The following is a 27,690-nucleotide window of genomic DNA, read 5'->3' on the forward strand; positions in this document are numbered from 1 at the left end:
TCTTTCGTTTGCAGTAGGAGCTGGTCAGAGCGTCACAACAACAATACAAACACACGCGATAGGAGTGCAAAGTATAGGAAAGGTAAACAAATTACTTTAAATATATAGACAAATTAAACTAAACAATTGTTTTTTTTCCTTAACAGGTAAATGTTGACAAATACCAGTGCAGCATCACGTTCAAGCTGTTCGGTGCACGAACGCTGCAAATGAACAATCGGCTCACTGACGCCTCCGAAGTGGATTGCATGATGCTTTGAGATCGCCTAAGTCGCCACTCATTAATTAATTAGTAATTAATCACCGCATGAGGATCAATTTAATTATTATTCAAAGTGATAAATGTATAGATACCCCACTAACAATGATAGGCACGATGCATAGAGGAAACTGCGTTTGAATTATCGGCTTGCGCGTCGCCTGCCTTGGTGTTGCGGCTAGAAACACTTAAGACTTTTAGTCGAGATGTCGCAGGCAGAATTCAAGCCATTAACAACGCTTCTTCTCAAATCCCTTTCGCCTCTGTTCACCCAGTGAACAGCAGCAGTCAGTGGCGTTTCGTGGTTTAAAGTACGGGTGACTTCCACCTCTACCAAAACGCCTGGCAAGCGTGGAGATGCAGTCTAAATAGCCCTGTGAGCCATTCGGCTCTTGAATCGGGTGCAACCGCAACAAACAAAAAACTAAAACATGAACAAAAAACATCTTAAAGTGAATATGTGACTAAGTGCAAACAGAAAATCCAAGAAAAGACAGCAAAATGTTGCAGAAAAAACACCGTACACCAACGCTGTGTGCAAAAATCCCAGTGGGATGCAAGTCAAACAACAACAACCACAAGACAACTTAGATTAAGGCCATCAGTCTAACTCTGTATTACAACAAACAAACATGGCTAAACCAATACACTTTTCGAAATCACCAAAATAAAGCCATGAAAGCAATGAAAAAGCAATCATAGGAACTGTGAGGTACTATAGAGGGCATATCTACAGCTCCCTCTCGTGGAGGCTCTTCTGCCAGTTATAGCGTCCTTTACCAGTCTCAGTGCACGTATATAAAATCACGCAACGCTCTCCTCTGTAATATATGGAGCCACATTTTTCACAGTACCGTAGTCAATCAGCTGCTGGGGAAGACGGTCAGGAGAAATACGTGGGGCATCAAGAATCGTGCTACTTAGAGGTCTGCTCAGTGGCAGAGCGAGCTGGTCCCAATGGGGAAGGTTGCGGGTTCAAATCCTGGTTGGGGTGGGTTGGCTCAACCCATCATCCTTCCGGGGTCGATACAATTAGTACCACTTTGCGTGGAAATGAACAGTGGTTGTCCTATGGATGGACTCGCTCCTTTCATAGGAACGTGGAATGTCCATCACTTGCTCGGGGCTCGATATAGGAGGTGAGCCTATGCATAGACTCGCCCCAGCCATAGGAACGTGGAATTTACATCACTTACTCGGGGCTCTCAACAGGTGAGCCGATGCATAGACTCGCCCCAAGCCATAGGAATGTGGAATTTCCACCACAGGCTCTGGTGGAGGGAGGGTGGGGTGTAAACAGGTGCAGGCAGCAACAATGCCTCGATTACAAACCATGTTGACTGTCAATTGCTGCGAGGACTGATTGCCAACCAACCTGCACGTGCAGCCGGTCGCGTAAAGTTCATTCAAAGGCGTTGCTACCCATAAAGTTATCCTGCAGCGGCGGGTATAAATATCGCGAGACTTGGCGAGCATCTCGCGAGACTTGGGGTCCGTTTTTACCAGTTATTTATTATTTTATTTCTTGCTTTGTTTACAGTGGGACTCAACAGCGTCGGAGGTGACGGGAAAGCCACCAAGGAATGAACCCCTAGCGGAGGTGAGTCTCTGCCAGTCTGTCTACACCGTCTCCCTTCTACGGGCTCTTTTAAATCGCCGTGGTAAAGCGGGGAGAGCGGGTATCCCGGGACCCCGGCGAGAGACGCCTCTCGCCTAGATCCGGTACCGGCTTTCCTTCGAGGTCCCCGGCAGCTCCGCCAGCCCGTGGCGCTTAGGCCTCTCGGGGTCCGGGCACCTCGCTTTTCTTGCTCCATCTCGCCTCGTGTGTCGTTTACGTTCCAGCTGTTGTAGTTTAAACTCGTGGTGCATATCGAGGCGAGTTGTAAGCCGGTCGCCTTGTTTGCAGGGATTGATGTCTGGAAGCGAGTGTAACAGTTGGCGTCTACTTCTGTTTGCTGTGCTTCGGTCGGGGTGGACTGGCTCCCGCCGTGAGAATGTGGAATTGGCAACGCTGCTTTGGGGACTCCGGCTGAACCGAGCGACGTCCCATTGCGCGTTCGAGCAGGGGGACTCTTTTGTACTCGGCCATTCACCAAAGTACACGGCAACTTATGAGAAATAGCTGCTGTTTTATTTACTTAAACAAGAAATTAATAGTTGTCCTGAAGTTCGTAATTCACCAAATGACTTGGCTAACGAAAGTGAAACGGATGTAGGTGTAAAGTGCCTCCATCTGAAACTACTGCACTGTTTGTTTGAGTCGACGTTCCACTTTTGCGCGTTACGGTTGCCAAACTTAAAGCACGTGACCTTATTTCATTGACGAAAATGTCATTGACCTGTATTCGTTACAAATGTGCGAGTTTGTCTGGCCATCGGTTTTCGAACCCCCTTTTTTACTATGTTTAAAACTATGAGTCTTACTTTTGCATTTGCTGTTTGTGTTGCAGTGGCTAAATGGCGAGGAACCTTCAATAACTCCAAGATAATCTTTCACCCAGAACCAAGCCAATTTATTAGCGTGATCTGTACTTAAAAAAAAAACCACGCACAGCTTTTATCCACTTGACGACAACATCTGATCCTTGAAAGAGAAGAGCCGCGGGGTGTTTTTTTTAACATTCTCAGAGTAAACTGGGAATGTTGGGTTGGGAAAACAAGTCCATGTTTATTCGTAATTAAAGATTATCACCGGTTTCAGCCGGCTGCTTGCAGCAATTTGTTGGTCGAGTGCACTGGGGGTGACGTCGGACCGTCTTTCAAAAGCGAACCACAGGTCTTGAAGCCGCGACGAATGGGCAACGAACAATAACGAATCTGCTCTGCATTTAAGCCAACAATTGCTTTGCTTGAAAGCGAAAATATTGAGCATCGGAAACTCGGCATCGGTTCTGCAAAGGAGATCATTAGACGAAAAGTAAAAATTTTCGTTGGAGAAATAGACATTTAGCAAGCTGCTGAATATCATAATTTCAACAAGATTGAGGGCTTTTCCTTTAAAGTAAAGTTTAAGTTTGTTTTAAAGATCTAGAACCTAAGGGTTTGGTTTTGGGGGGGGGGGGGGGTGTAACGAGACAGACTTTAAGAGAGCATCAGACATCATGGCCTTCCTGGACAACCCGGCGATCCTCCTGGCTCACATCCGCCAGGCGCACATAACGAGCGACGACACGGGCATGTGCGAGATGGTGCTCATCGACCACGACGTGGAGGGTGGCTGCATCTCGAGTGGCCAGTACGGCCCGGGTGGCTTGAGCCGCAGCTGCCCGCCGTTTGGCCCCGACAGCCGGCGCCTTTCGCCGGCATCTCCGGCGTCGCCAGGGTCACCCGCCTCGGTGTGCTCCTTCGCGTCGCTCATCTCGTCCGGCGGTCGCAGCGAGTGCGAGGCTCCGGTGCTGGAGCACTCGCAGTCGGTGGACATCACCTCCGGGTGGGATTTTGGCATCCGCCCACGCTCCAACACCGGTGAGATGATGCGTCCTGATGTGGAGCTGCTGTGAGCAGCAGCAGCAGATTGTCTGTTGTGCGTGACTTGTTGTCGTAGTGGCGAGGGGATACAATCGTCCAATGCTGGCGTGGTTCTTAATGCACTACTGTTTATGGTGCCAATATTTTGCTGTAATATTCGGAGTCAAATAAAGGACACCAGCTCGCCAAACGCCAATAAGTGGGTGTGGCTGATGGTGCTGGGATGCTATTGCCGCTACTGCACCACAAGTCCCATTGTGTTAATGGTGCACAACCTTAATCTTTGATAAAGTGAAGGCAACAGTTGTCATTCTTCCATCAGTGAATGGCTGTGGTTGATGAAAGATTGCTGGTGAAGGGAAGGCTCACGCTTGGATTTTTATACAAGCACTGCTGTTTCGTTGAAATTCTATAAATGAAATTCGGCTATAGAGAGAATTCTAAGCAGACCTTTCTAAACATTGAGTCTGGACATTTATTGAGTACTTTATATTATAACCAGTGAGCAGAAGTTTCTGCAAGTGTAGATTCTATTTAAAATGTGTTATGCAGTTTAGTATTTCTGGTAACACAAGTCATTATCTTATGAAGTAGGATTCTATAGCTATTGCATTTTAGTTTTGTAAAATTTGAAAGATTGGTTGTTATTGGATCTCCATTTGAATGCCAAATGTAAATGTTGAAATTGTTAAACTGAAATGCTTACACATGGTATCCTTTTTTGTAATTGTTTTACTTTTTAGGGACATTAGTTCTGTAAAGTGTTATCAGCATTAGGTTACTTATGCACATCACAGCAATAAAAGCTCCAATTGGTGACAAAGATACTGTTAATTAAGGTCTGCTTCTGCAATTTTAAAGACGGCTCCACAAATAATCGAATATCTGAATTCCTCGTTTTTCCAACATGCGAACATTTGCTGATAATGAGTTTAAGCATTTAACCATTCTTGTTTGGAAGCTTTCGTGACTGCAGGAATCCATACTCTTTGGTTCTTTCGGTAAAGTCACGTAGGTAGAATTTTTTTAAACAATTGCTTAACCCCCACGGGCAAGTGATGGCACCGTCCGTGTGTGCCCTTTTTCTCTCCCTTTCTACCGACCTCCCCTCGCCCACAGTTCTTCTTTGCTGCCCACCCTACCACCGACTCCCTGCATTTTCATCTTGCCTTAATTCCTGAGGGTGGGGGGGGTGGTGTCTGAAATGTTTTTGTTCGCAGGACTGTACCCCGATAGGGGGGGGGGGGGTTAACAATCCATTAACGCTGGCTGTGGTTGGAATGGTCTAGCAGTGGCAGAGGTAAAGGTTTTTGTGTGTGTTGGATCTGGATCAAGCAGCTGGTTTGGTTGATTGCTGTTTGGACCGCAATGTGGAGGGATAAGGAGGTTGGGAAACATGTTTAATGATTTAAACAGTTTTGAAAGAGATTAATGGTGCAAACTTGTAAATGTGAGGGGAAAATACATTTCAATTGTTGCTTAAGTAATCAAGAATGGTGGTGAAAAATATAACTTTGCAATGAACAGATGGTAAGCATTGTTGATAGGTTACCCCATTTGCATTTGAATTGATGTTGGTAAAAGTAAAATATTGCTTTGCGGAGTGGTACAAATGACCGGATTTAAGGACTGTTGGTCCATCTGATCTCTTGGGCATTTGTAGAATACCTTTTGGACCTCTAATGGCCTCAAATGTTGAAACCAAGATCTTTTAGAAACACTGCAATTCATGCTTGGTTGAATCAAAAGAAATAGGTAACGCTGGTGGGAATTCACTTTTACAACTGACCTAAATAATTTGATCACATTTTATACAAGCCTTTGGGCGTTAACTCGGCCCATGATTTCTATGGGCCAGATACAATGAATACAAATTTGTGAAAAGTCAAACGGTATTTGTCCTGTATAAAATGTGTCCTTGCCATTTGGGAATGTGGACTTTTTCATCAACCAATGGACACTGCGCAAAGCCTGTTTGTTCAGACGGTGTGTTTTTCATACTCCTTGGATGATACACAAAATAATTACTTCTGTAATTGTAATGAACGGATTTATAGTTTAACTGCAGTTTAAAATAACTGATTTGTATATGGTGAAAGTTTCCCAATGTTGAAATGTGATCCACAAGTGGTTTTTTTTAAGCCTGTGGTAGAATAATTCCATAGCAGCGTTTCCCTGTGGTCCAAAGGGGAAAGGTTACAAGATTGGCACTTGGCTGCGTACGGTGAGAAAGAAGTTCAATATATGGCCATTGAAGCCATAATTACATATTTGCATTATTTTGCTTTCATATGATGCTTGAAAAGGCAGCAGACTACAACTGTAGTATTTTTTTAATTTTGCAAGCCATTCAATGGCATCATTGGTAGCTGAGGGTGGGGTGTGCTTGTTCCAACATAGTGTGTTGCACTGGGCAGTCATTGGTGGTATGCCTTGTGGTTTGCTCCTCAGTATTCACGGGTGGACGAGTCATTGATGGAGGAAATAGCCGCACCTTCCATGTGTTTTTGGGACACTGTTGAAAGGTTCCCCACTGTCGGGGCAGAGAAACCGGGCTGTTACTTGGAGTCTTCACCAAGGTCGTTGCTTGGAACTGCATCGTTGGCGCGCTCTCTTCTTGTGCCATTTGGGTGGTCGGGTCCTTTTTCGGCTGGCAAAAATATTTGCATTGAGCTTTGGCAGTGCTCGGGCATGGATTGTGTGGTTTTTTTTAGCATTCACCTCAAATACTTAAAGGGTTAATTTTCTAATCTCATTTGTGAGTATTTTATTAACACTGCATTGGTCACAGCTAAATGTGTAAAAACAGCTAATTATGTATCATTGTCAGGTCCTCCAAGTACATAAACAAAGTAAACAAGCAACGTCTCATTTTGTATATCCCTCCATCTTAAAGTACACAACCATCAGCCGAGTGGCCTTCTGGGAGTGCATAATTTCAGCAGCATTGTTTTAAGACCAATTTTGATAAGGGTTCCCATCAGCAGTCAAACTTGTTTGAATCCGTGTTTGACTGCTGATCTTACAGGCAAGGACCCCTCTCTTTACAATATCAGCTCTTGAGCTCGACTCAAAAAGTAGGCCAGTAATTATTGTATGCGAAATAACTTTGTGTGGTGATGACAACTTTGAGTATTGCTAGCAAGCCATGACAACACATTGCCTTGCATCCTTGAGGCATGAGCGAGTCTTGGCCCTCCAAGCAACACGTTTTCAGGCTGCTATTTCAAATCTGTATGGCACCTGTAAGTAGGTTTTGCTGCATTGGTATCTGTGCATACATGCGGCGATTTCATATTTATTGCCACCCCTGGCCCCCCAGGGTCTTTATTTCAATAATCGATTTTTTTTGCGATCATACCTTTTTGGCATTGGTTTTCATTTTAGTGTTTTTGTACAGTAGTGTACATGCCATGAGCCGAAAATTAACATTTGACCATCGGAATATCATTAGCTAAATTTGTAAAAGTTTCTTACGTGATATGGTGCATGCATTGAGTATTTTAATTGGTCATGTTATCTAAAATGTCGTGAGTACACTGGTTGGCACAATGCACGAGTACCCAGAGTTGGAGGAATCCAATCTCTTGGCCATTTGTTGACTTGTGAATTCAGTTCCTGAATAAGCTCCCAGCACATGGACTGAAACGTCAGACCATCATACTAAGTAACACGTGGTGCAACCCAAATATACATCGGTGCCCTTTTTTATAATATATTGGGCTTCAACAATTATTGTTGCCTAATGTAGAATGAGGGTGGCGATGTCTGTATTGTAACATCATCTGTTTGCTTGCTGAACTATTTATGGTCACATACACACAGGGTCACTGACCCTGTGAGTAAGGAGCGGCTAATAATACAATCGCTATGGAGGTAAATGTAATATTTTTCAAGAACTGTAAATCCACAAGTCGGATAGTCCAACACTTAATCGAGTGTTAACTGCTTGCCTACAGCCCCCTTGGCCTAATGCAACTCCAACGTTTTGGAACAACCTTAGTTCCTCCCTTAACATCCTACGTCTTCCTTAAAAAAATATCCAGAAGCAAAAAAATTAGTTGTGGATACAGCTGCATTTGCAAATGTAATTTTGTAACTTTGAACCATTCCCATGTATCGATGGTTAAACTGGGACTCTTTGCCTCTTTACTGCCTTTCCAACCTTGAATTGATGTACTTATGCAATTTTACGCGCATTATTTATTTAAGGGCTTTTATACTTTATTTTATGCATTGATTTATTTCTAGCGCTTTGCTTACCTTTTGTATACTTTGCACTCCTATAGTTTTGTGTAAATGTTTAACTTTCTGACCCACTTGTACTGGATATCTGAAAAAGAGCTTCATAGCTCATCGGATTTCTTCCAGGGTAAATACATGTTGTGATCTGTGATGGGAACAACCATAGTTTCGTGAGCATTTGTCAATGCCATTTTAATCCTCCTTGAAGATTTCATTGAGGTGACTTTCAGCAGTTTTCTGCGTGGAGTTATTTGTTCAGTTCTAAATATGCCAGGTAAAATCATGCATTTTGAAGAGACACTCCTGAAGTGGTCCACAAACGAGTTCATAACCCATTTGCCATACTGCCATCCCCTTGCCACATGGCCTCTCCTGAAAACGTTATCTTACAAATCTGACGGACCCCTGCCCCTCAACCTCCCAAAGAGCTGGATTTACGTGCGCGTTCACCGCCGCGCGGCCTGGCTTTTAACGATGGCTGCTTGTGTGGTGCTCTACAGCGCAGAGGCTTGAGCGGTTAAGGAAAGAGCGCCAGAACCAAGTGAAGTGCAAAAACATCCCGTGGAAGGATCGGGGCACTCGGCAGTCTTGTAAGTATGCACACATTCACAAAACGCTGTCGTTTGCGCTGCGGGATTAACGCGGGTCTGAAATGTCTAACTTTTTCCCCAAAGTATTTGCAAGCGTAAATGCTTTGTCGACGACTCCATCCACAATTGCACGTGAAGTTATTTTGCCACCTTGTGTTTGTGAACAATTAGTGCTCACAGCACGTGATGCTGGCGACTCTTGCTGGTATTGATGGGCAACAAATGGGTATTTGATGCATGCAAAGTGTAGAAACGACGTGTCGAAAAGGCTATGCGATCGTTATTAAAGCACAAAGTAATAATTAAAAAGAGGTGTCCTTTTTAAAGTTGTTATGCAGTTACATAAAAATGTTTTTTTTAAGGTACCACTGGCAAGTAATTTATTTTTTTGTGTCTAAGGAGAGAATGGAGCGGAGCACTGCCACCATACTTTGTTAGCTCTTTTCAACAATTTGACTTTGGTAACAAACTGAAGATTATAATTCATTATTAAATGGTTTGTGTCCATTTTTGCAAGTGTGGTCAGTGACACTCGATGTATTGGCATATTTTTTTAAAGACCGTTCGTTGATCAAATTCTCTACTGGTGAGGAAAAATCGTGACCGCAAATGCAGACTTGGAGATGTATTCTCAATAAAGGATTGACATTGCTTTCAGACGCATAGAGTTTGCCACAGCAAGCCAATGAATATAAGGAGCTGAAATGTCTCGGTGTTGTAATTTGTACACTACCACAATCCCAGCAACATTTTTGCACCGCCAATTAGCACGATTGGCTACGTACGGTGCGAAACAAGTTCAACATGCATACAGCGAAACACGGGTTTACTTCCTGGTTCATCACATCCACACGCTGCCCGAATCTTTCTGAGCTTTCCGCTAGGTTTATTTGGTCCATAATGTGGAGCTAGTGTGAATGTAATAATTTTGGCTACCCCACGTGCCATGCCACTTTTAATTGCTCAATAACATAACGGTAATTTGGCTAACAAATAAGGTTAAACTGGGGGGTGTATTTGTGTGCGATTGCGTCGAGGTTGGCACTGCTACGAAGACGGCTGCCAAAGTTCAATTCCCGGCCACGTAAAAATCTGTGGCATACGATATAATATTATAACTGGTTGTCCTCCCCTGTGTCCATCTTGGCCTTAATTGAGTACCTGGTGTGCTGTGTAAACATTAGCAAATGGGGGAGATAAAGGTGATCTGGGCGTGGTGCTGGCAACACTTCCCCTTGTGTGCATTCCTGGTATTAATGTGCTCGTGAACAGCCGTTTGGTAGTCTGTAGGAAAATACAGGGGATTTTTTTTACTTTATGTGCACATGCCCTGTTTGCATACTTGTGCATGTGTGGGGAGCACCAGTGCAGTGGTTGGCGCGCTACGAACCAAGCGACTAGAGTTCGATTCCCACTCACGGCGAACACTAGTGATTTTCTGAACCTGGTCCTGGGCCTCTCCTAGGACGAATCTGCCTCCATGAGTACCTGGTGCGGTGTGTAAACATCCCCACCAGGGAGACAAAGGCGGCCGGGTGTGGTGCTGGCCACCCTACCCCTCGTGTGCCTGTGCTGGCCTTCATAGGTGTTTGCTAACAGCACTTGTTCCAACAAGCTAAGGCTATGCTGGGGGGGGGGGATCTTTTGTCTTTGTGCTCTCTTGCAGCGGAGGAGCAGGCGCTGCTCTTTGACAAGAAAGATTTCCGGACAAAGCGAGCGGAGGCGGCGGCCACCGGCGCGGCCACCTCACTCCTGTCCATGCGTCTGGAGAAGTGTCCCCATCAACTCAACAACCCCTTCAACGAGTTCTCAAAATTTGACGGGAAGGTGAGCCCTCGTGCCGACGACTTGGGGCCCCCCTCGGGGCCCCACTTCGAGCACCCCTCGGGGCCCCCCTCGGGGCCCTCCTCGGGGTTCCACTTCGAGCCCCCCTCGGGGCCCCCCTCGGGGCCCTCCTCGGGGTCCCACTTCGAGCCCCCTTTGGGGCCCTCCTTCGAATCCCCCAGTGTCTCCTCCGGGTGTAAATACGAACCTGACGATGGCACTTGGGAGTTTCCTTTTGACATTTAAAAAGGGGTTACCTACTTGAAGTTGCAAAGATTGTCATGCTCAGCCTTTGGTTTCTTGTTATGGTATTTTTATGCCACCATTTTTAAGCTGAGGGCAATCGTGTATTTTGACAACTTATTGTCCTTTTATAGTACAATGACGTTTTTGTGGTAAATACGAGCAGTGTTACAGAAATGTGAGCAGGGATAAAATACCGTAACGCATCAATTTGGTATCGCGTGGAAAACTTCACTTTGTTTAAACGTCTGCCAGGTTTATAAGGGTTTCCGTGGCCTTATTGCATCGTCTGTGGCTTTGTTTTCGCTAATATCACGAGGTGCAATCTCGCAACACTTTCAGTTTTAAGTGCAATGCGTTTTTTACTGTCACATTGTTTATTGTCCTCCGCTCGGTTTTTTTCCCCACCCTGGTCTGGACATTTGTTTTTAAATACCTCCCCAGTGTTAAAATATTACTACCTCCCTGTCCAACGCTGCTTACGTAATCGCACAATTTTTATTTACAGCTATCTTCTTCCTCAATATGTTCGCATGGTGAATTGTGACGTTCGGCAACCATCGCCAGCTCTGCGTCTTTTTTTAAATGTCTCATTCGGGGTGGGGGGGGTGCGTCTCCTTTCTCCAAGAGGGGAGGGACGGTTAGTGATGAAGAGTTGAGCGATGTCGCAGTCCTTGCGGCATCCTCTGCTGCTGATGCTGTTTTACAATTTTACAAGTGCCTCCGCTCTCCCATGCTGAATCTGCGTGGAGAGCAAACGTGCAGTGGATTCCAGTGCAGCTGTAACCAACACTTGAACTTTTGTACCCTGATGACATGAAAGTGTTTTTCTCCTGTGATGGGTTTTTTGTTGGTGGGGGGTTAGTTTGTGAACTTTTATCAAATAAAGTGGATTTTTACAATATAACCAGTGCAGAAGTCTCCAAAGGTAATATGCTGTTGAGAGCTGGAATAGCGATTAGATTTTTTTTTTGTCTATCATGCCGGTCATTATCACAAAAAAATTATGACCTGTTCTCCTTCTGTGGCACTACGATTAGAGAATGCTTGACTCAATCTGAATATTGTTTTCAAATACAGTTTGGGGTCAACTTGGGACATCAACCTCAAGAGATGATAAGACGACTACTGCCTCTTCGTGGGAAGTCAATGGTGTTTGGTCTTGTGCAGCGATTGTTTTCTTGTATGTGTAATATACAGCCCCTTTTCATCAAGCCACTGCCCGGGTGAGAGCCTCCCCACCGTTGTGCCAGTCGCGTTCTTTGACCCTACTGAACCGCTCTGGCTAGTGTGGGCAACTGAAGGTGGGTAGTGTTGCTGTGGCAACGATGGATTTTGCTACACTGCAGTCTGCTGAAAACGTGGCCCTGCAGCAGCCTGCATCGTTTGTTTTCTGCATCGCCGTGTCTCATCCAAACACCTCTTCCAGGTTCCAACCCTGCTTTGCTTTTAAGATCTGCAGAGATCGTTTGATTTCGGTCGTGGGCAATTCATGCTCAGTTGCCAGTGAAGATGAACACCATCTTATGCTGTCTCTGGCAGTGAGTGACAGCTGGAACCCATCTTGTTTGCTGGGGTGGGGGGTGGGCAAACCACTATCAGGTCATGTGTTTAAATCGGCACGTTTTTTAAATAATTGTCTGATTCAGGGGAGTTTCCAAACAAAATGAATGACCTGCGGTGCCTTAGCCCAGTGTGTGTTTCAAATTGAAATATTCCCCCCACCTGACAATGGCGGTAGCCTTTCAGTCTCTTCCTTCCAAGGGGGGGGGGGGGGGGGGTGGGTGGGAGCCTGGAGTGGAGTTCACAACTGCTTCTGCATATGAGTTAGCCGATGGCCCCTACCTTACATTGGCGCTTAGCATTTTGAATGCTCAGAGCACATGGGCAACGAGGGCCGATGTCCATTCTAAATGGACGAGCATCGAAGCGACCTGCACCGCTAGGATATTGCATTTCTTTTAAATGGCCGTTTTGACTTTCCAAATACGTTTAGGGCGAATTGTCTTTTTGGAGTTTGAGTTGGTGTACGTGCTTAAATGAGCATTGGGGGGTGTCTGTCCGTCTGCGCTGGTGGCTTTGAGCCAGCAATGGAAATTGCATGGGGCCAATCTGTATTGGAAGATCGGACTTCTTCCAAAAGCGGAACGATGTGCTTTTAATACATTTGTGGAGGGACGATGGAGCTGGGCCCAAACCTACCTTCTGGACTTCAACCGTTTTTGATGTGGGACTCGAGAGGTCTCGGTACAGGCTTGCTGGATAAAAGCTTAAAGTATGCATGTGCGTGTTTAAATGATGGTCTTGGTCATCCATGGTGGAGAAAAAGGTAGGTACCGATTTGACTTGAAATGAGTCGATGCTTTTGCTGGGCATTGCCTTTCCACGTGTAAATTTGTATCGACAACCCTGGTGCAGTTCCCATTTAAGGGTTTTGATGTTGCTTGGGTGGCTTCGTTGGGGGTGGGAGGGACTTTGATACGGGGTGTAACGATGCATCCAATTCAATGCATAAGCATTGAACAATTCAATGCATAAGCATTGAATTGTCTTTTTTTTACGGACATTTGTTTTAAATTGTTTATGTAATGTATACAAATTTGTGCACGACTTTTGTTAAATATATTTGAAGATGTGTTGGGACGGGTGTGGTTCTGTCCACCCACCCCTTACATACGTGCTCTCTCACAGCACTTTCCCCAATAGTCAGACTATATGGGGTATCTCTGTCTTGGTCTGTTAGTAGGGAGTGGTAATTGGCATGAACCCGGCGACCCGAGTTGGATTCCCACTCACGGCCAACACCAGTGACGATTATCGGAACATCCAGCAGTGGACAAGATCATGCTTTAGGAAGATGAAGAATTTGTTCATGTGAGCCCTGCACTACATGCTGCTACAGTCTCGGCATTGTTAAATCTATTTAATAGAATTGCAATGGTTGAAATGAATCTCTCTGGGGAGCAGGGGGGGGGGCGGAATAGCTCTAATCATGAGGCCAATAACAAATGTCAACACTTGCGCTGGCAATGGTGAGAGCCTGGATTTAAGTCACGGTAACCACCAGCGATTGTAGACCTGTTCTCAACTGTGGTGAATGGATAGGCCCAGCCTGGTCGCCCCCGCCTTTGTTTTGATTTATGTTTTTCATTTAATATCACATGCCATTTGAAAAAATAGACTTAATATGACGCTCCTTGCCAGGCATACAAAAGGTACACTTTTACTGTGGACCAGAGGCTTATCAATAACTAGTTTCTGATACGGCTCCCATGAGGCCCATTCTTTTGATCTTGGGTGTTGCACTGCCTTGGTCCGCATTCCAAATGTAAATGCCATCTCTCATGACACTGCGAGGAGCACAATTGGACTACAATTGCGAGTAAACCTAAGATGTCGTTTTTTTTAATTGCTTCTATTAATATATTATAATTATTTCCTCGCTGAGGCAAGGTTGCATATTAAAAGATGGGGTTGACCGTAATAATTTTCGCCCTTTTTGTCCCCGAGGGGTCTTATTTCATTAGGGTACATTACAAATTATCTGCGAGCAACGGAGGTGCACGCCGCATTGCCATCGTTAAAATTTGTTTCAGGTAGGAGGGAATTACAGGTGAAAAGGTTAACGTTTTTAATTCATCATTTGCTGCTTTGTATTCTGAGCGCCGGAACCAAGAGGAATCTTTAAAAAAACACGGTATTTTCGGCATAAAGTTGCTTTGTGGCTTTTTCCCAAATGGTATCTATCGGCAATTTTCCAATTAGCAGCATTGTTACAACGACTTTGTAACAATGCGTGTAGAAAATTCAAGAACGTCATTCTATGCACTAAAATAACAATTGGAGTTTTGCAGTAGGATGTCGAATGGCTAACGTCGTGGATCTTAACCAGCCAACACTTGGTGCGGTGTTTGCGCGAGGTGTAACGAGATTTCTATGGACGTTCACAAATCTGACCTTTTCAAGAACGGCTGTGTGTCCTTAATCTCGTGTACGTTCGCGCTGTGAATCAAGAGCAGCACCGTGCAGCATTTCACTGCGTTTTCAGGGTGCTTGCACTTTAATTTTGTCCAGCCTCTTATGTACGGTGTAACTATACATTTTTAAAATTTATGTTTGCATATCCGGACTTATCGCACCTCCGGCGAGTCAAATTTGCGACTACCGTAATCTATGTTTTAAAATCATTCACTGCTCGAATGACATGATAACGGTGCTCCTTTTCACGCAAGTTACCCAGTAGCTTGTGGTTAATTCCACATTGACCTGGGGGTGGGTCGGGGGGTGTTAGTGCTGTAGGCTTGCCACAGTAGTACTTATTTTATTGACTGGAGGATGATAATTGGTTGATTGATACAATTTGGATTTCTAGAGCATCTAAATGTAACTTTGTCTGCAGACTAAAGAGAAACGGCATGCACGCGATGTGTGATGCGATAGGCATTTCGAGCAGCATATGACCACTCAAGTATACCAAACTTGCAAAGGAATTTAAGTCCTTTTTTTTTTAATAAAACCTGGTTTCAGTTCGATTGATTAATCTTTTTTTGAGTGGTTTAAAATTAAATTGACTTTGATTTGTAATCTCGTGTCCTTGACCACGACTTGCTCTGCCATGGCACCACCTGAACAGATACCATTTTGATGCTGCAAAGGAATAGTTTTTATGAAGAAAAAACGTTTTTACCATTTATAAACCTTTCCCCCTGAAATTCCAATGCCGTGGCGTTTTATTTTTATTGCTAATCGTGGTCGGGCATGGACTGGCTGCGTGGATGGCGTCTCTTACAACGGGGGAGGGTGGGGGGATCACCGTGCTCTCAAGATTGTGGGTGGGTGGAGAAAGTTGTTGGTGAACCAGCACAAATAACCCCTTGCCTTCCCCCCCTCCACCCACCACTTGCGTGGGCCATTTGTAATCCCGACAATAATTTGTCACGGATCAAATTACCCGCCACATCCTGCAGTTTGTAATGCGTTGACCCCCAGGATATATGTTTATTATAAGTATAAAAAAATTATAATGATTACATTTTTTTTTTGCTGCGTACCTACCCTCGGTAGCTCGTATTTGGCGTGTCTGTGGCAGGGAGGGTGGGAGGGGGGGCATGCACCGGGAGAAAACAACACGACTGCAAGTGGATTACAGGGTCTGGCCATGATGCTCATGAGCTGGCAGAGCCCCGCTCGCAATGACGGAGTATTGCCTCGCAGGGTCATTTGTAACGCAGACAGTTATTTCTAATAAATGCACTCGTAATGAATGGGATTACGGAGGAGCCCCCCCACTGCCTCTGCTGGTTTTGACCTCCCGAGCGAAGTATTCCGCCGCATGCCTCTGTCATGCGGTTATTAAAAAATGCATAAAGTAAAACCGAACGTAATGTAATTACCCCGCGTGGTCGCAAGCGCATGCCTCTAAACCGGCGCTTCTGGAGACTGGGTTTGACGGATTGTGCAGATGCGTGCAACTCCCAAACCCGCAGGGCTGCGGGGTGGCCCCGTAACGGTCGTGAAGGTATGTTCGTGGAAGAAACCCTTCGTGCGGACCCTGTTTGTGGTTGGGTTATCCCTGTGCGTGAATTTTCTCCTGGTTCCTCCGGTTTCCTCCCACGTGAGAAAAAAACGTAATAAATAAAAAGATGTGTTCAAACATTCCGTTGCAGCACCCTCTTGAAATATATGCTGAGACGCGAGTGGTTTTTTTCCGCTATAAATGGCATTCAAGGATAAGGATTTGCATTCATTTAGAATTCAAAGGTCGTGGCATCTCAACTGTGGTGAAGGAAGCAGACTTCTCAGCCGGTGTGTTGGTGGTATTTCTGGCTGTGACTGGTGGGGGGGTACCTGTGGGCTTCTTGAAATCAACGCTTCATCTGTAGTTTCTCCAGTGCAGATATTGGTCACATCGGTAGCGCTAGCAGCGCTACACTGTGATCATTACTTAATCGGAGGCCAGTTTTGCAGTGTGCTTTTTGCACGAAATGCCGGTCAAGTGTGGACGATACCGGGCTGATGTAGTGAAATATAATTTTATGCAAATTAAATCAATCCAGTATAAGTTTTAACAAATAAAAGCAACGTATGGTGGTAATGAAGATCAAACATGATAGCAATTGAGCAAATGTTGCTTCGGTGACGCATGGCTTCTGCAATGTTATTAAAAAAAAACTTCAATTGATATACGGTGTATAAGCAATACCTTTTTGAGTCCTGTCAATCCACTGTAGGGCTGCAAATGCCATGTTTAGGCAATGGCGGAGCCAGGATTTTCAGGTGGGGGGGCGGGGCAACCCCTCCAGCAATGAAAAATGATAGGAGTTGTTAGTAAGGACTTGTCCGTTTTTTTATTCGACGCGTGTGCGTCGATGGTGCAGCCATCCATCGAGGGTTGAATTCAAACGTGTGTGATTGGCATCGCGCTCGCTGAAGGTGGATGCCTTAAGGGAAGTCGTGTACTGTATACGCAACTGCGCACAATTCTGAGTCGCTTATTGCGAATTATGGACTCGGACTATTGTCCTAACATCTCAGAGTCCCTGGCACTTAATAATATGCTACACAGTGCAGTGGGGGTTGCAAAATGCTGATTTATTACTAATAAACCCCAATGATCCAATCGAAATTATGGATTTCGATCAGATCATTGCAGGGGCACGTGCCACCCCCCTCCCCACTGGCTCTGCCAGTGTGTTTAGGCACAAGGGTCGTTTTGCCACGCTTTACCATACTGATCTGTTAGCAGTGGCTGGTAATTTGAACTCGGATTGCAGAGTTAATAGCGTAGTGCGCTAACCACCACTTCTGCTCCACTTCCACGCGATGATATGAAATGCGCCTTTGTTTAAAGAAAACTCGGGTTTCCATAATAATTTCCTCATCAATGAAGAAGTTGATTTTAAGCATTTGCATTGAACTAAAAGTCTTCCAGTTTAAAATGTGCCAAAGCACCTGACGACATGTACATACTTTCTGTTGTAAGGATATGTGAAGTCGTCTAATACAATATTGTGTGACCGTTAAATACTTTTGAAGACTACACATGTAGTGTCTTCAATAATTATTCGCACCGACACGTAACAAGTCGCCTGCTTTCATTCTAGATTTGAAGCTTTCGTGACGGCAAGGATTCCTACAATTTGTTTTTTGGTAGAGTCACGTAGGTAAAAAATAAAATAAATGAAAACGACTAAATTAAATCGTGACGTTTCGGGTGCAACACAAGCCGCCTTCAGGTGGGGACAACGTAGCGAAAGCACAATTCCTCGTCACAGACATCTCTTAGACTTGCCTGCTTTCACTTTATTTCACCTGTTCTTGCACCAGTTATAGGCAAAACTATAACTATGTGTACGCTTTAAAGCTTTCGTGACTGCAGGGATTCATTTTCTTGGTTCTTTCGGTAAAGTCACGTAGAAGGGAAATAATAAAAATAAAACTATCAAATATTATTGTATTTACCTTCTACGTGACTTTACCGAAAGAACCAAGAATATCTGTTCACTCGCATATACTTGACTTCTCCCTGCTCTTATCTATTCTGCACCTCCCTTATCCTGCACTCAGCGACTCTGCATCTCCACCGCTGCCCTCACCTGCGCTCCCTCAGACCCGCTCACCCGTCTGTCCCGGGAAGGGGGTTCAGCCAACACCCGCCCGGCGACGGCGTGAGGGTTGAGGTCCCGTTAACGGCTGCAGCGGCGAGATGTCTTCACTCTAGCTTCCCCGGCAACAACTCCCCTCGCTCACACACTCCCGCTTATATCCCCCTGCTCATTCCGAGTCCTCGCGAAGCTTCCACTTAAGCGCCCGTCGGCTTGGCACCTGTTACCCCATTAATCCCTTATCACCCCCCCCCCATCTCCTCGACGCCAACCTCCGGTCACAGCGTTACCCACCTGTTCGACCTCGGTTACACCCGCTTCTCCCCTTAATTATTGTCGGTTTGTCGGTGCAAACCTCCTGTTGCAACGCGCACACCTGTTTGCACCCGCTTAACTGTGCGCACCACGTATTTCTCTCCTCTACACACACGTTAGGGCCATGGTTGTGAGATGTTATCTCCCTCGGCTGGTATGCAGGTAGTGGGATTCACCTTGACCCTGTGTTTGTAATTTGAATTGTCTCCCTGTGGTCGTGTGGATTTTTATCTGGTCTTCCAGTTTTTCCCTCCTTTATAATCAAAATGCTTTTTATAGTAATTTGGCTGCTATAAATGTCAACATCATAAGCCACTTCGTTGAGCTATCATTTGTGGCCAGGTCTCTTCAGAAGAAGAGCTAGATCGCTCAGTGGGCCTTACCTGGTAAAATAAAAAATTGTAAAAATGTGAGAAAGCAGTAGACGGTGATTTTTTTGTGTTTTCAAGAATGAGATGCTTGACGTGTTTTTAACATGCACTTTACCGCAAACATTTTATGAATAACATTCTGCAAAACTATCGGCAGTATTGCACCACTTGTACCCCAAATTTGACCCTTAATTTTTATTCTTTATATTTAGTCACTTTGGCTCAATCTTTAACGTCTTCCAATGGTCTTTTATGGTAGCTTACGCACGTTTTCAGATTGTGCATTTTATTGTTCTCCTGCAGTAGGATTCTTATAATGTCTGGTTGTGGACAAGTCGATGTGTGTTTCTTCGTATCTCCCTTTTTCCTCTAAAGCCACCAGCCCCGACCTGTGTAATTTTGTATCCGATTAACTACAACATTACTCAAACAGTTTCAAATATCGTACGTCTACATAAACACGCACATTTTAACAGGGACAAATTGTATAGTGGCCTTTAACTCGAATACGGTGCTCTTGCTGGCTAATCGTTAAATGTGCCCTGGCATTTGAAATGAGGAATAAATAAATATAAATTTTGGCTTGCACCTGCATATTTAAATGTGTGTATCCACTGTTGATGTGGTGTGTGTCTGTGCTTGCCATGCTGTTGGATTTTTGATTGTTGTCTTTACTGTAATGATATAGAGCCTAAATCTTGACTTAAAGCTTTCGTGACTGCAGGAATTCGTATTCGTTGGGTCTATGTGACTTTACTGAAAGGCCCAAAGAAGATGTCGAGCCTCTTTGTGAATCCGCTGCTGGAATTCACAATTTTGGTCGTGGGGGATTGCTTGACCATACTTCACGATGGTCAATGCTGATGTGATGTTGGAGTCTGCGCGGTGCCTCCTCGCCTCTGATGTTAGCTGTCGCCGGGAATCGGTCAGATTTGTTGCCCAAAGTTGCGCAGGTCAAAACAAGCCATGTGTTTTTAAGATGTAACATTTTGCGTGAAAGCCAAAATGCGTTCGCGCTGATTGAGCCAAATGAAAGAAATTCCATCCGCTGAGTAGTGGGAGAATTATCCCAAGCCATGCTACCTGGCTGCCTTGTTTATGCCATTTGCCTTCGTAACGGTTGGCTCCATATGGTGCAAAATAAGTTGTACAATCATACACATGTAACCCACGTCTTCCTTGAACAAGAGACTTTAGTTGGCTCTCACCTGGGAGGAAAATAAAGTATACCTACTTGGCTGCATACAATATGACCATTATACCATCCAGCCATGCTTCATGGTAGTCGGTCATCGTCGTGAGAGTGGTCTGAAAGTGAAACCAGCCCGTTGGACTCTGTGCCGCATCTAAGCGACACGCGATCCGTTCCAGCCGTCGCAAATTGAGTTACAGGGCGTGGGATACGGTGTGGCGTGTCTCTCGGTAACGTTGGAGGGGGGGGGGGTAGCGGTGGTGGCCAGCAGCTGAGATAAGGGGTTGGTGGGGGTCGGGGGGGGTGTTGGTGGCGGCGGCAAGGCAAAACGCAAAAAAATCATCCAATCGGGTTTCTCCGACAGCTGGGAAAACCAGGTCGGCTTGGCGGCGCGGAGAGTGAGAGGCGGCACGAGAGGGCGACTTTCTCGCTTCAATTTGACCGCCCATAATGGCAAGTGAAAGGCTGTCGCCGAGCGTCCGCCTTAAATATTCGGCACCAATTTTACGTCCCCCCCCCCCCCCCCCCCATGGAGGAGGGGACAACTGTCGCGGTGGCTGGTGCGATTGTTCAGCGTTGTAGCCCGTGTGTTCCTCCTCGCTTGCGCCACTGTCGCTGGCCGGGCGCTCCTCACTGAGGAAAGCATGGGTGGTTATTTGCACTGTGGGTTATGTGTGTCGGAAGGGAAGAGATATAGGAGGTTTTGTTTATTCCAGATGGGTAGCAAAGTGGAATTATTTGGGAAATCTGTTTACACAAAGGACTTATTCCATTGTTATGCTGCAGTGATTTTATATAATCTAAAGCGTACAATATTTGTCTCGGATTTCTTTTTATATCACGTTTTATAATTGTTGAGGGGTGCCACGGTGGTGATTTTAACTACCTTGCCTGGTATACAGGAGGTTGTGGATTCGAGCCTGATCCTAACGCCTGTATATTTGGAGTTTGCGTGTCTCCCTGTGGCTGCGTGGATTTTTCTCCCGGTGCCTCCGGTTATTCCCTCCACATTTATTTGGCTGCTATAAACTTCCACGTGATTTAAGCCACTTTATTAGCTATCATTGTGGCCAGGTTGCTTCTCAAAAAAAGCTATATAGCTTGGTGCGCCTTACCAAATAAAAAAAAAATGTTTTAGTTTTGATTCATAAGAGTTTATGGTATTGTAAATTGTAACCTGCACTTTCACACAAGTTTATAAAAAAAAGACGTAATGTCCGGTTATATATAATTACTACTTGTTAAACTTAAAAAGAGCCTGCATTTTCTTGCATAATTGGGCATGGGGAGCTCCTCTCCTGTTTATTACCCAGAGCCTATGGTGAGAAATCTAGATTCCTGCCCTACAAGTCATTGTAGTTGATGCTCCACAAGGTGGTTCCTTATTTCTTCTGCCCCAGAGAGACGAATCGCTGAGTTTACCTTCGATCGGGGATTTGAACTCCCACATTCACAATTGCGAGCCATGTGCTTCTGGGTCACACTGCTACACGGGCGGATATTCATATGGCTGTAGTACCTCATTTGGTGGCATTTATATTTGCATGCAAAATTCAAGCTCGGTGTCTTGGCATCGACGAGGTAGGTTCTAGATTAAAATTGGAGTTGTTTTATACAAAGTACAACCGCTTCTTTAGCGCGCGGAGTTTGATGGTTTTCGGCTCGTCGCCAATTATTGCACGGAGGATATAAAATTGGTTTAGCACTCGATTTAATTAAACCCGGTCTCTGATGGGTTATTTGAAAACCTGCCATTATTAACTGTTCATAAACTTCACGGCCAAAGACTGCATAACCAGGTGGTTGTTTAAGAGTGACCCTTGAAGGTGTTGTTGCCGAGAGACTTGCAATGTCCTCCTGGGTCGATGACGTCGTGTGGTTCTACAACTGGCATTTGTTGGTGGCTTCAGGTGTGTGCGTGCCCGTTTTAAAAAACGGAGCGACGCTCGCAATAACGGGCAGCTGAACGTGGCAAGTTAGTGCAGGCGGAGAGCCACGTGTGCTGCCTCATCTGCCAGTCATCTCGGTCAATTCATGCCACCTGGGTCTGTCCCGTGACCTGCCGAGTGAGTTAGCTTCCTCGCTTCACGTGGCTTTCAAGGTGCAATTAGCCTGGCACAAGCGCCGTTGTGATTTCACTGCCACTTGGCTAATGGCGGTTGTCGTTTTTGTTTAAGTGGGTTGTGAATTTATACATGCAGACCTGCCATGGCACTTTTAACAAAAGAACGAAAATATCCGAAAAAAGTTTATGCAATTATACTGGAGACTTATATTTTATTCCAAAAGTAAACATTTGTGCGACAAACCGAGAGAGTTGTCCAACTCGTGCTTTGTGTTGTGCGTGGGGAGAAAAAACCAGTGGATAGATGTGGACTGGGCGCGTGGTTAATTTGTTTTGGTTTCTTAGCATATTGCCGAAAAAGAAAAAAAAATGAATGCTTCAGCAGCATATTTAAATGCAAATAAGGCACCGCACTGGAACTAACGACGCAGTGTCAAAAATCAACGTATTAAAGCATTTTGTGTTGACGGCCGTTGACTAATGACGCAGAGGTCTCGGCTTATTTTCCATACTTTGATGGATTCCGGATTGGATAGCCACTGTAATGAGGTTGTAATGTAAATGAGTAGTGAAGGCCTGCCAGAGCTGGCTGCTAATTGAACCTCACGAACGAAACGGCTCGCTTTACTTTATTCTCTTTTAAATCCCTGCTTGGAGAAACTGTAACAATGTCCCGTTATTTATCGAGGAAAGCCTCGAAGACTCACGGAGACTCTGTTTAGAGCACCTTTATGTGCTTGGCTCATTTTTTTTAACAAGTATTTTTCGCATGTGGTGTTTGGGGGGAGGAGGGGGAAAAACCCCCCCCACGCTAACACCCGTTTTGTACCATTATGAGTATAATGATAATATTCATGCTTTCGGTTAATACTGATTTGCACAAACATGCCGAGAATCCACCTACTCCACTGCAATCTCCTCGCAACCTCGCAAGCCAATGTTCTCGACAAAAGCCTCTCAAGGCTCCTGTTCAGGTGCATCCTGCGCTGGAACATTTGGCCAATTTCCACTGGCAAGTGTTAGGCATTTGGCAGTAAATCAGAATACCTGAGATAATGATCAAAACTGGCATGAATGGCTTCAAGAATCCATATTCTGTACTGCCACCTCGCACCCCCCCCCCCCCCTCAGCATCTGAAGTCTCGGGATTGCACGATGTCCTCTGCGTGGTTTGAGAACTCCGCGAGCAAAGCTCTGGATTGCAGGTGTGCATCGCCACACCCAGCAGTCGTTTCACAATTCCTGTTTGTAAACGTTACGGACACACAGCTTCCAGCGAGAGAATATTACATTAGTGTGTGTGTGTGCTTTCTCAGGTCCGGATTTTTTTCTTTCCGAAGCCATTCATTGTTCCTTCCTGCGCATCCATCCGTGCAATCATTTATTTATTTTCTGTTACAGAGTCATTTGTCCAACTGTTAATTCCTTCACCTGTTTAATTCCGCCGTTCATTCATCAAAGCATTCATGTAACCGTTAAACTGTTAATCTGCATGACCATTAATCCATCCAGCGAATTGTTGATTCTTTCCTGCGTTAAATAATCCATTCATCTCTGTGTACGTGCATAATTTAGATTGGTTATCCCATATATTAAGCCTAGGCGGCTGGGTGACTTAGGGAGGCCATCACCCATGTAATAACATTGGAGCGGTAAAAAAAAATAAGATTCATGATTATAATCCATGGTTCTAACCAAAGATTATGCCAGGTGTTAGGGGAGCTTTGTGGTCTGTGAGCCCAGTTGGCAATGATGCACAAAACATTGAATTGCGAATAAAAATACTTGAGTGGAGTGGTGGCGTGCACCGGCTGGCGTTACTGCACCATGCGTTTGGCATTGCGAGTTCGATTCCCAGCCGTGACGAATGGTCCTGGGCCTCCTTTTCCCACTGCTCTGCACTCTGGGAGAATTTACAAGGGCTGATTAACATGAGATGCCGCGACGAAATATTAGAGTAGGAATGAGTTTCAAATGGCATCTTTTTTTCAGATCTTGCATCTTTAGAGCCTACTTAGGATTTAACGTTCTATTGTCGTATATTTGAGTAACTTTCCTTGTTTAGGTAGGAAATGAAATCGGTGTGAATTTTGAATATGAATAAAAAAACTATTTTTAACCAAGCCCTGTCCGAAACTGTAATTTTAATGTAAATATTTGTATATTTAATTAACTTAAGCAGAAGCGAAATATCGTGCAAATGATGTCTGTGACGGCACTGTCGCGGAGAAAAAACATGAAAGTGGTGCCTATAAAGTGACATCACTTCCTGTGAAACGATAACTTTTGGCTCGCTTGTCAGATTTTTTATTTATTTATCTGAAAATCGGGAACACATCCCCCTACGTGCAGAGGTATGACAACCTACCAACTGATCTCAACCAGCGCAGTCCAAGATTCGAGCTAAGAGTCGGAGCACCGTGCTGCCCAAGGACAAATGGGGCGGTCCCATTTTCAATATCTAGTGCTGAGCCGGTGCTTGAATATTCCACGTTGTCACGGCAGGGACCACATCTATTTTTCTAAGGATGCGATCCCTGACTTTGTCAACAGTGTTATTTGTTCCAGTGAGATGATGGGCTGAGTCAACCCAGCTGTGATATTAGAGCGCTTCAACCGCAGTGCCACTCCACTTGAGTCGCTTACAGTCCCAAAAAAAAAGCATCTTCACTAGTCATGTGGATAGATTGGAAGATAGAATGATATTGCAAATAGGATTTTTTTTTTTTGAGGCCGGGGAGGAATGAGCAAGTCCCGTGAACATTTTCTAGGCATTCGGCACATTAGTAATATTGTCAGTACGCCGTAGTATCGCCCTTTGTTTATAGCGTGGTTGCGAATGATGAAAGGTGTTTTTTTCTGTCATCACTGGCAGGCTATCGCCTGCCGAGAGACACGTTGAATTAGGCTGACAATTGCAGTAAATAACATACGTCGCGACGGATTACTTGGGGAAAGCGGCAGCGCATTGCGAGTCATTAAGGCAATCTATATCGCGTTTTAGCAGGGGGTTGTGCGCTTCCAAAAGGGACACCATTTTAAATGCGTCTACCTCGCTCGACCGGCAAGGAAATAAAATCTGTGCTGAACTGTTTTCGCTGTTTTCTGGTCGTCGACGCTCGCTTTATCGCGGACATTGACGTCGTCTTGCCGTTTTGCCGTGTTCTGCCTTCGCCCCGCGTTGGCGGTGGAGGCACTGAGAGACTGTTACGGTCTACTATGCTTTGCACGCATTTAGCGGTTTGCAACTTAAGTGCCACCGCCTTGGATTTTGAGGCGGGGGGGGGCATGGTTTGATTTGAAATTTAGAAGATTGGCTAGCTGCAAATCCTCATGGTCAGTGAGCCATTTTGCACAGTTGATGAGTAGTTTAAGGTTAAGCCCGGTTCTTCGCCGGGCGAAGCAAATTCGCATTTTGATCAAGCGATTTCGCTCGCCAAAACACTGCAATCCCAACCGTCACTTGCTGCGGGGCCTGCACATCGAGTATAAATGTGATTGAAAGTGGTATCTGAACGCTGTCCCGTGCATCCCTCGTGTCGACTCGCCCTCGGAATAATGTGGACATCGGTGTCGGGCAGACGAAGGTGTCTGGTTTGGGTTGCTGGTCGCATAACACCTAAATGTGCACCGTGCTGACATTATTAAGCAGGTGCAGGCTCACCGTGCTTGTCCCCCCCACGGCAGTCGGTGCGTTTCTAAGAGGTTGGGGTTCCTTTGGAATTGTCACCTTTACGTCGAAGACCGCGCGCGCTGTGTCTCTGCTGCAGCAGACACCGCTGTCGTGCGGCGTGTCGACTGCTTTAAGTGCGCGATCCATCACGCGGGCCGCGTGGCGTCATCGCTCTGCGCTGGTCTATTAATTGCCGCACGTGATTAAGTGCCCTGTTTATTTCGCACGTCTGATTACATAGCGCGTCCACCGCAGTACATTTTTTATGTTGCATTAAAGAAGGGAGAAAAAAGGCATTGGTGGGAGGGGAGGGAGTGGAGAGGGGCTGGAATAACTCCACCGTATCTGCACGCTCGCTATCGGCTTCCATTAGTGTTGCTTTGTTCCACCCGTGCGTCGACGGCAAGATGCGAGCTGCTTTCTCTTTTGTGACTTTGCCATGAAAGCTGTAAACATCGCGTGTGGAAATTTTTACGGAATTTCACAGGGTAGATTTTTCCGTGGTTTATTTTTTTGTCAGTAAATATTATGCAATAGGAACGTGCAAGGCCCTTTTTACCCGAATTTTACACTGCCGCAAGCCGTACTGGGGGCCATGGCGAGCCATTCTGTCGCAGGTCAGGGGAAGGCGCCAGGTAGCTTTTCCGCTGCAGGAACAAAGATGCGTGATGTCGCACGCCACGGAATGCGTCGAGCCACGTGTGTCGGCGGTGCGGTGACGCTGTGTTTGAGTTGTTATTGACCTGGCGTCGGATGCAATCAAAGCGTCATCACCTCTGCCCCTGGCCCTGCTTGGCCCTGAGGTTGATTCCGATGTCTTGAGGCTAGCGGGCTCGGCACGACAAATTTGCCAGTGGGAAAACTTCCTGTACTTTGTGGGTCACGTGCTGGCTCGTCTCGGATGTGCCAGTGGAATAGGCCCTTCGGGTTTTGTTTCTTAATTTGTATCATTATTCAAATGGAGAACTCGTCAGAGGTTCAAGTAAATCTTTATTGACGGGGTCACTAAACTACAAGCAGTTGTGTATTGTACATACCTGGCCCACAACGTGGCCTGTCGAAGGTAGACTGGCATGTAGGTTGTTCACCTGTTTTATGCACGTTGAGTGTTCATTCACAGGAAATGTGGCACTTTACTCGTTACACTGATTTTCTTTCACATGGAGAAAATGTAATAAATAAGTAATAGGCTTGTCATTCTGCACAGGGCCTGTCTAACAAGTCTACATCATGATTGCTCAACTTAAGTCTGGTTTAAGTCCATATCCAGTTCAATTGAGCATCACAAGTGCTCATCTCTCTTGGCGGTTTTGAGCTCACACGGATGAGGTGGCCAGGGTGGATCGGAGGGCTCTTATAATTTGACGTATTGGAGCACTGAGCCGGCACCATTAGGGATCCTGGGTTCGGATCGAGGCAGCCAACCGTGCTTAAACCCAGTTCTCAAGTGCGCAGCGAGTTTGATGGTCTCGGGTCCGATTCGCCAAACGACTGCACGAAATAACAAAAGGCCCCATCAATCATCAAATTCAGCTTTTCACAATTTAACCGACCATGGCTCCGAAAGCTTCATTTTGTATGTTAGGTGATGTGCGGTGGTGCATTTTTCAAGGGGAGTAAAGTAGAGATGTGTGGGTAAGAGGCATGTATTGATGTGAAGACTCTACAAGTAGAGTCCTGGTGGGGGTAGTCTTGATGTTTAACATCTAATCTTGATTTGAAGCCTGACTCCCACCACCATCTGGCCCAGAAGAACTCACTCATCAAAACACTACACCATAGGGCCCGCTGCATCTCCGACCAGCGCCACCTAGCCAGTGAACTGGAGCACGTACACCAAG

At 45.4% G+C, this 27,690-nt stretch overlaps 1 protein-coding gene across 3 annotated transcripts in view; it reads left to right on the forward strand.

Moving 5' to 3' along the window:
- The first annotated feature begins 1,744 nt into the window (after positions 1-1,744).
- MAPKAP1 (MAPK associated protein 1) overlaps positions 1,745-27,690 on the forward strand; it is a 123,377-nt gene continuing 97,431 nt past the window's right edge. For all 3 annotated transcript variants that reach the window (XM_078865588.1, XM_078865590.1, XM_078865589.1), the window contains exons 1-4: positions 1,745-1,859; positions 2,710-3,724; positions 8,473-8,562; positions 10,229-10,389. In XM_078865588.1, the coding sequence (XP_078721714.1) occupies positions 3,361-3,724; positions 8,473-8,562; positions 10,229-10,389 (615 nt within the window). In that variant the 5' untranslated portion in view covers positions 1,745-1,859; positions 2,710-3,360. The remainder of the gene's footprint in view (positions 1,860-2,709; positions 3,725-8,472; positions 8,563-10,228; positions 10,390-27,690) is intronic.

The sequence above is a fragment of the Lampetra fluviatilis genome, chromosome 20, assembly GCF_964198595.1.
Source record: "Lampetra fluviatilis chromosome 20, kcLamFluv1.1, whole genome shotgun sequence".
In the NCBI taxonomy this organism is placed as follows: domain Eukaryota; kingdom Metazoa; phylum Chordata; class Hyperoartia; order Petromyzontiformes; family Petromyzontidae; genus Lampetra; species Lampetra fluviatilis.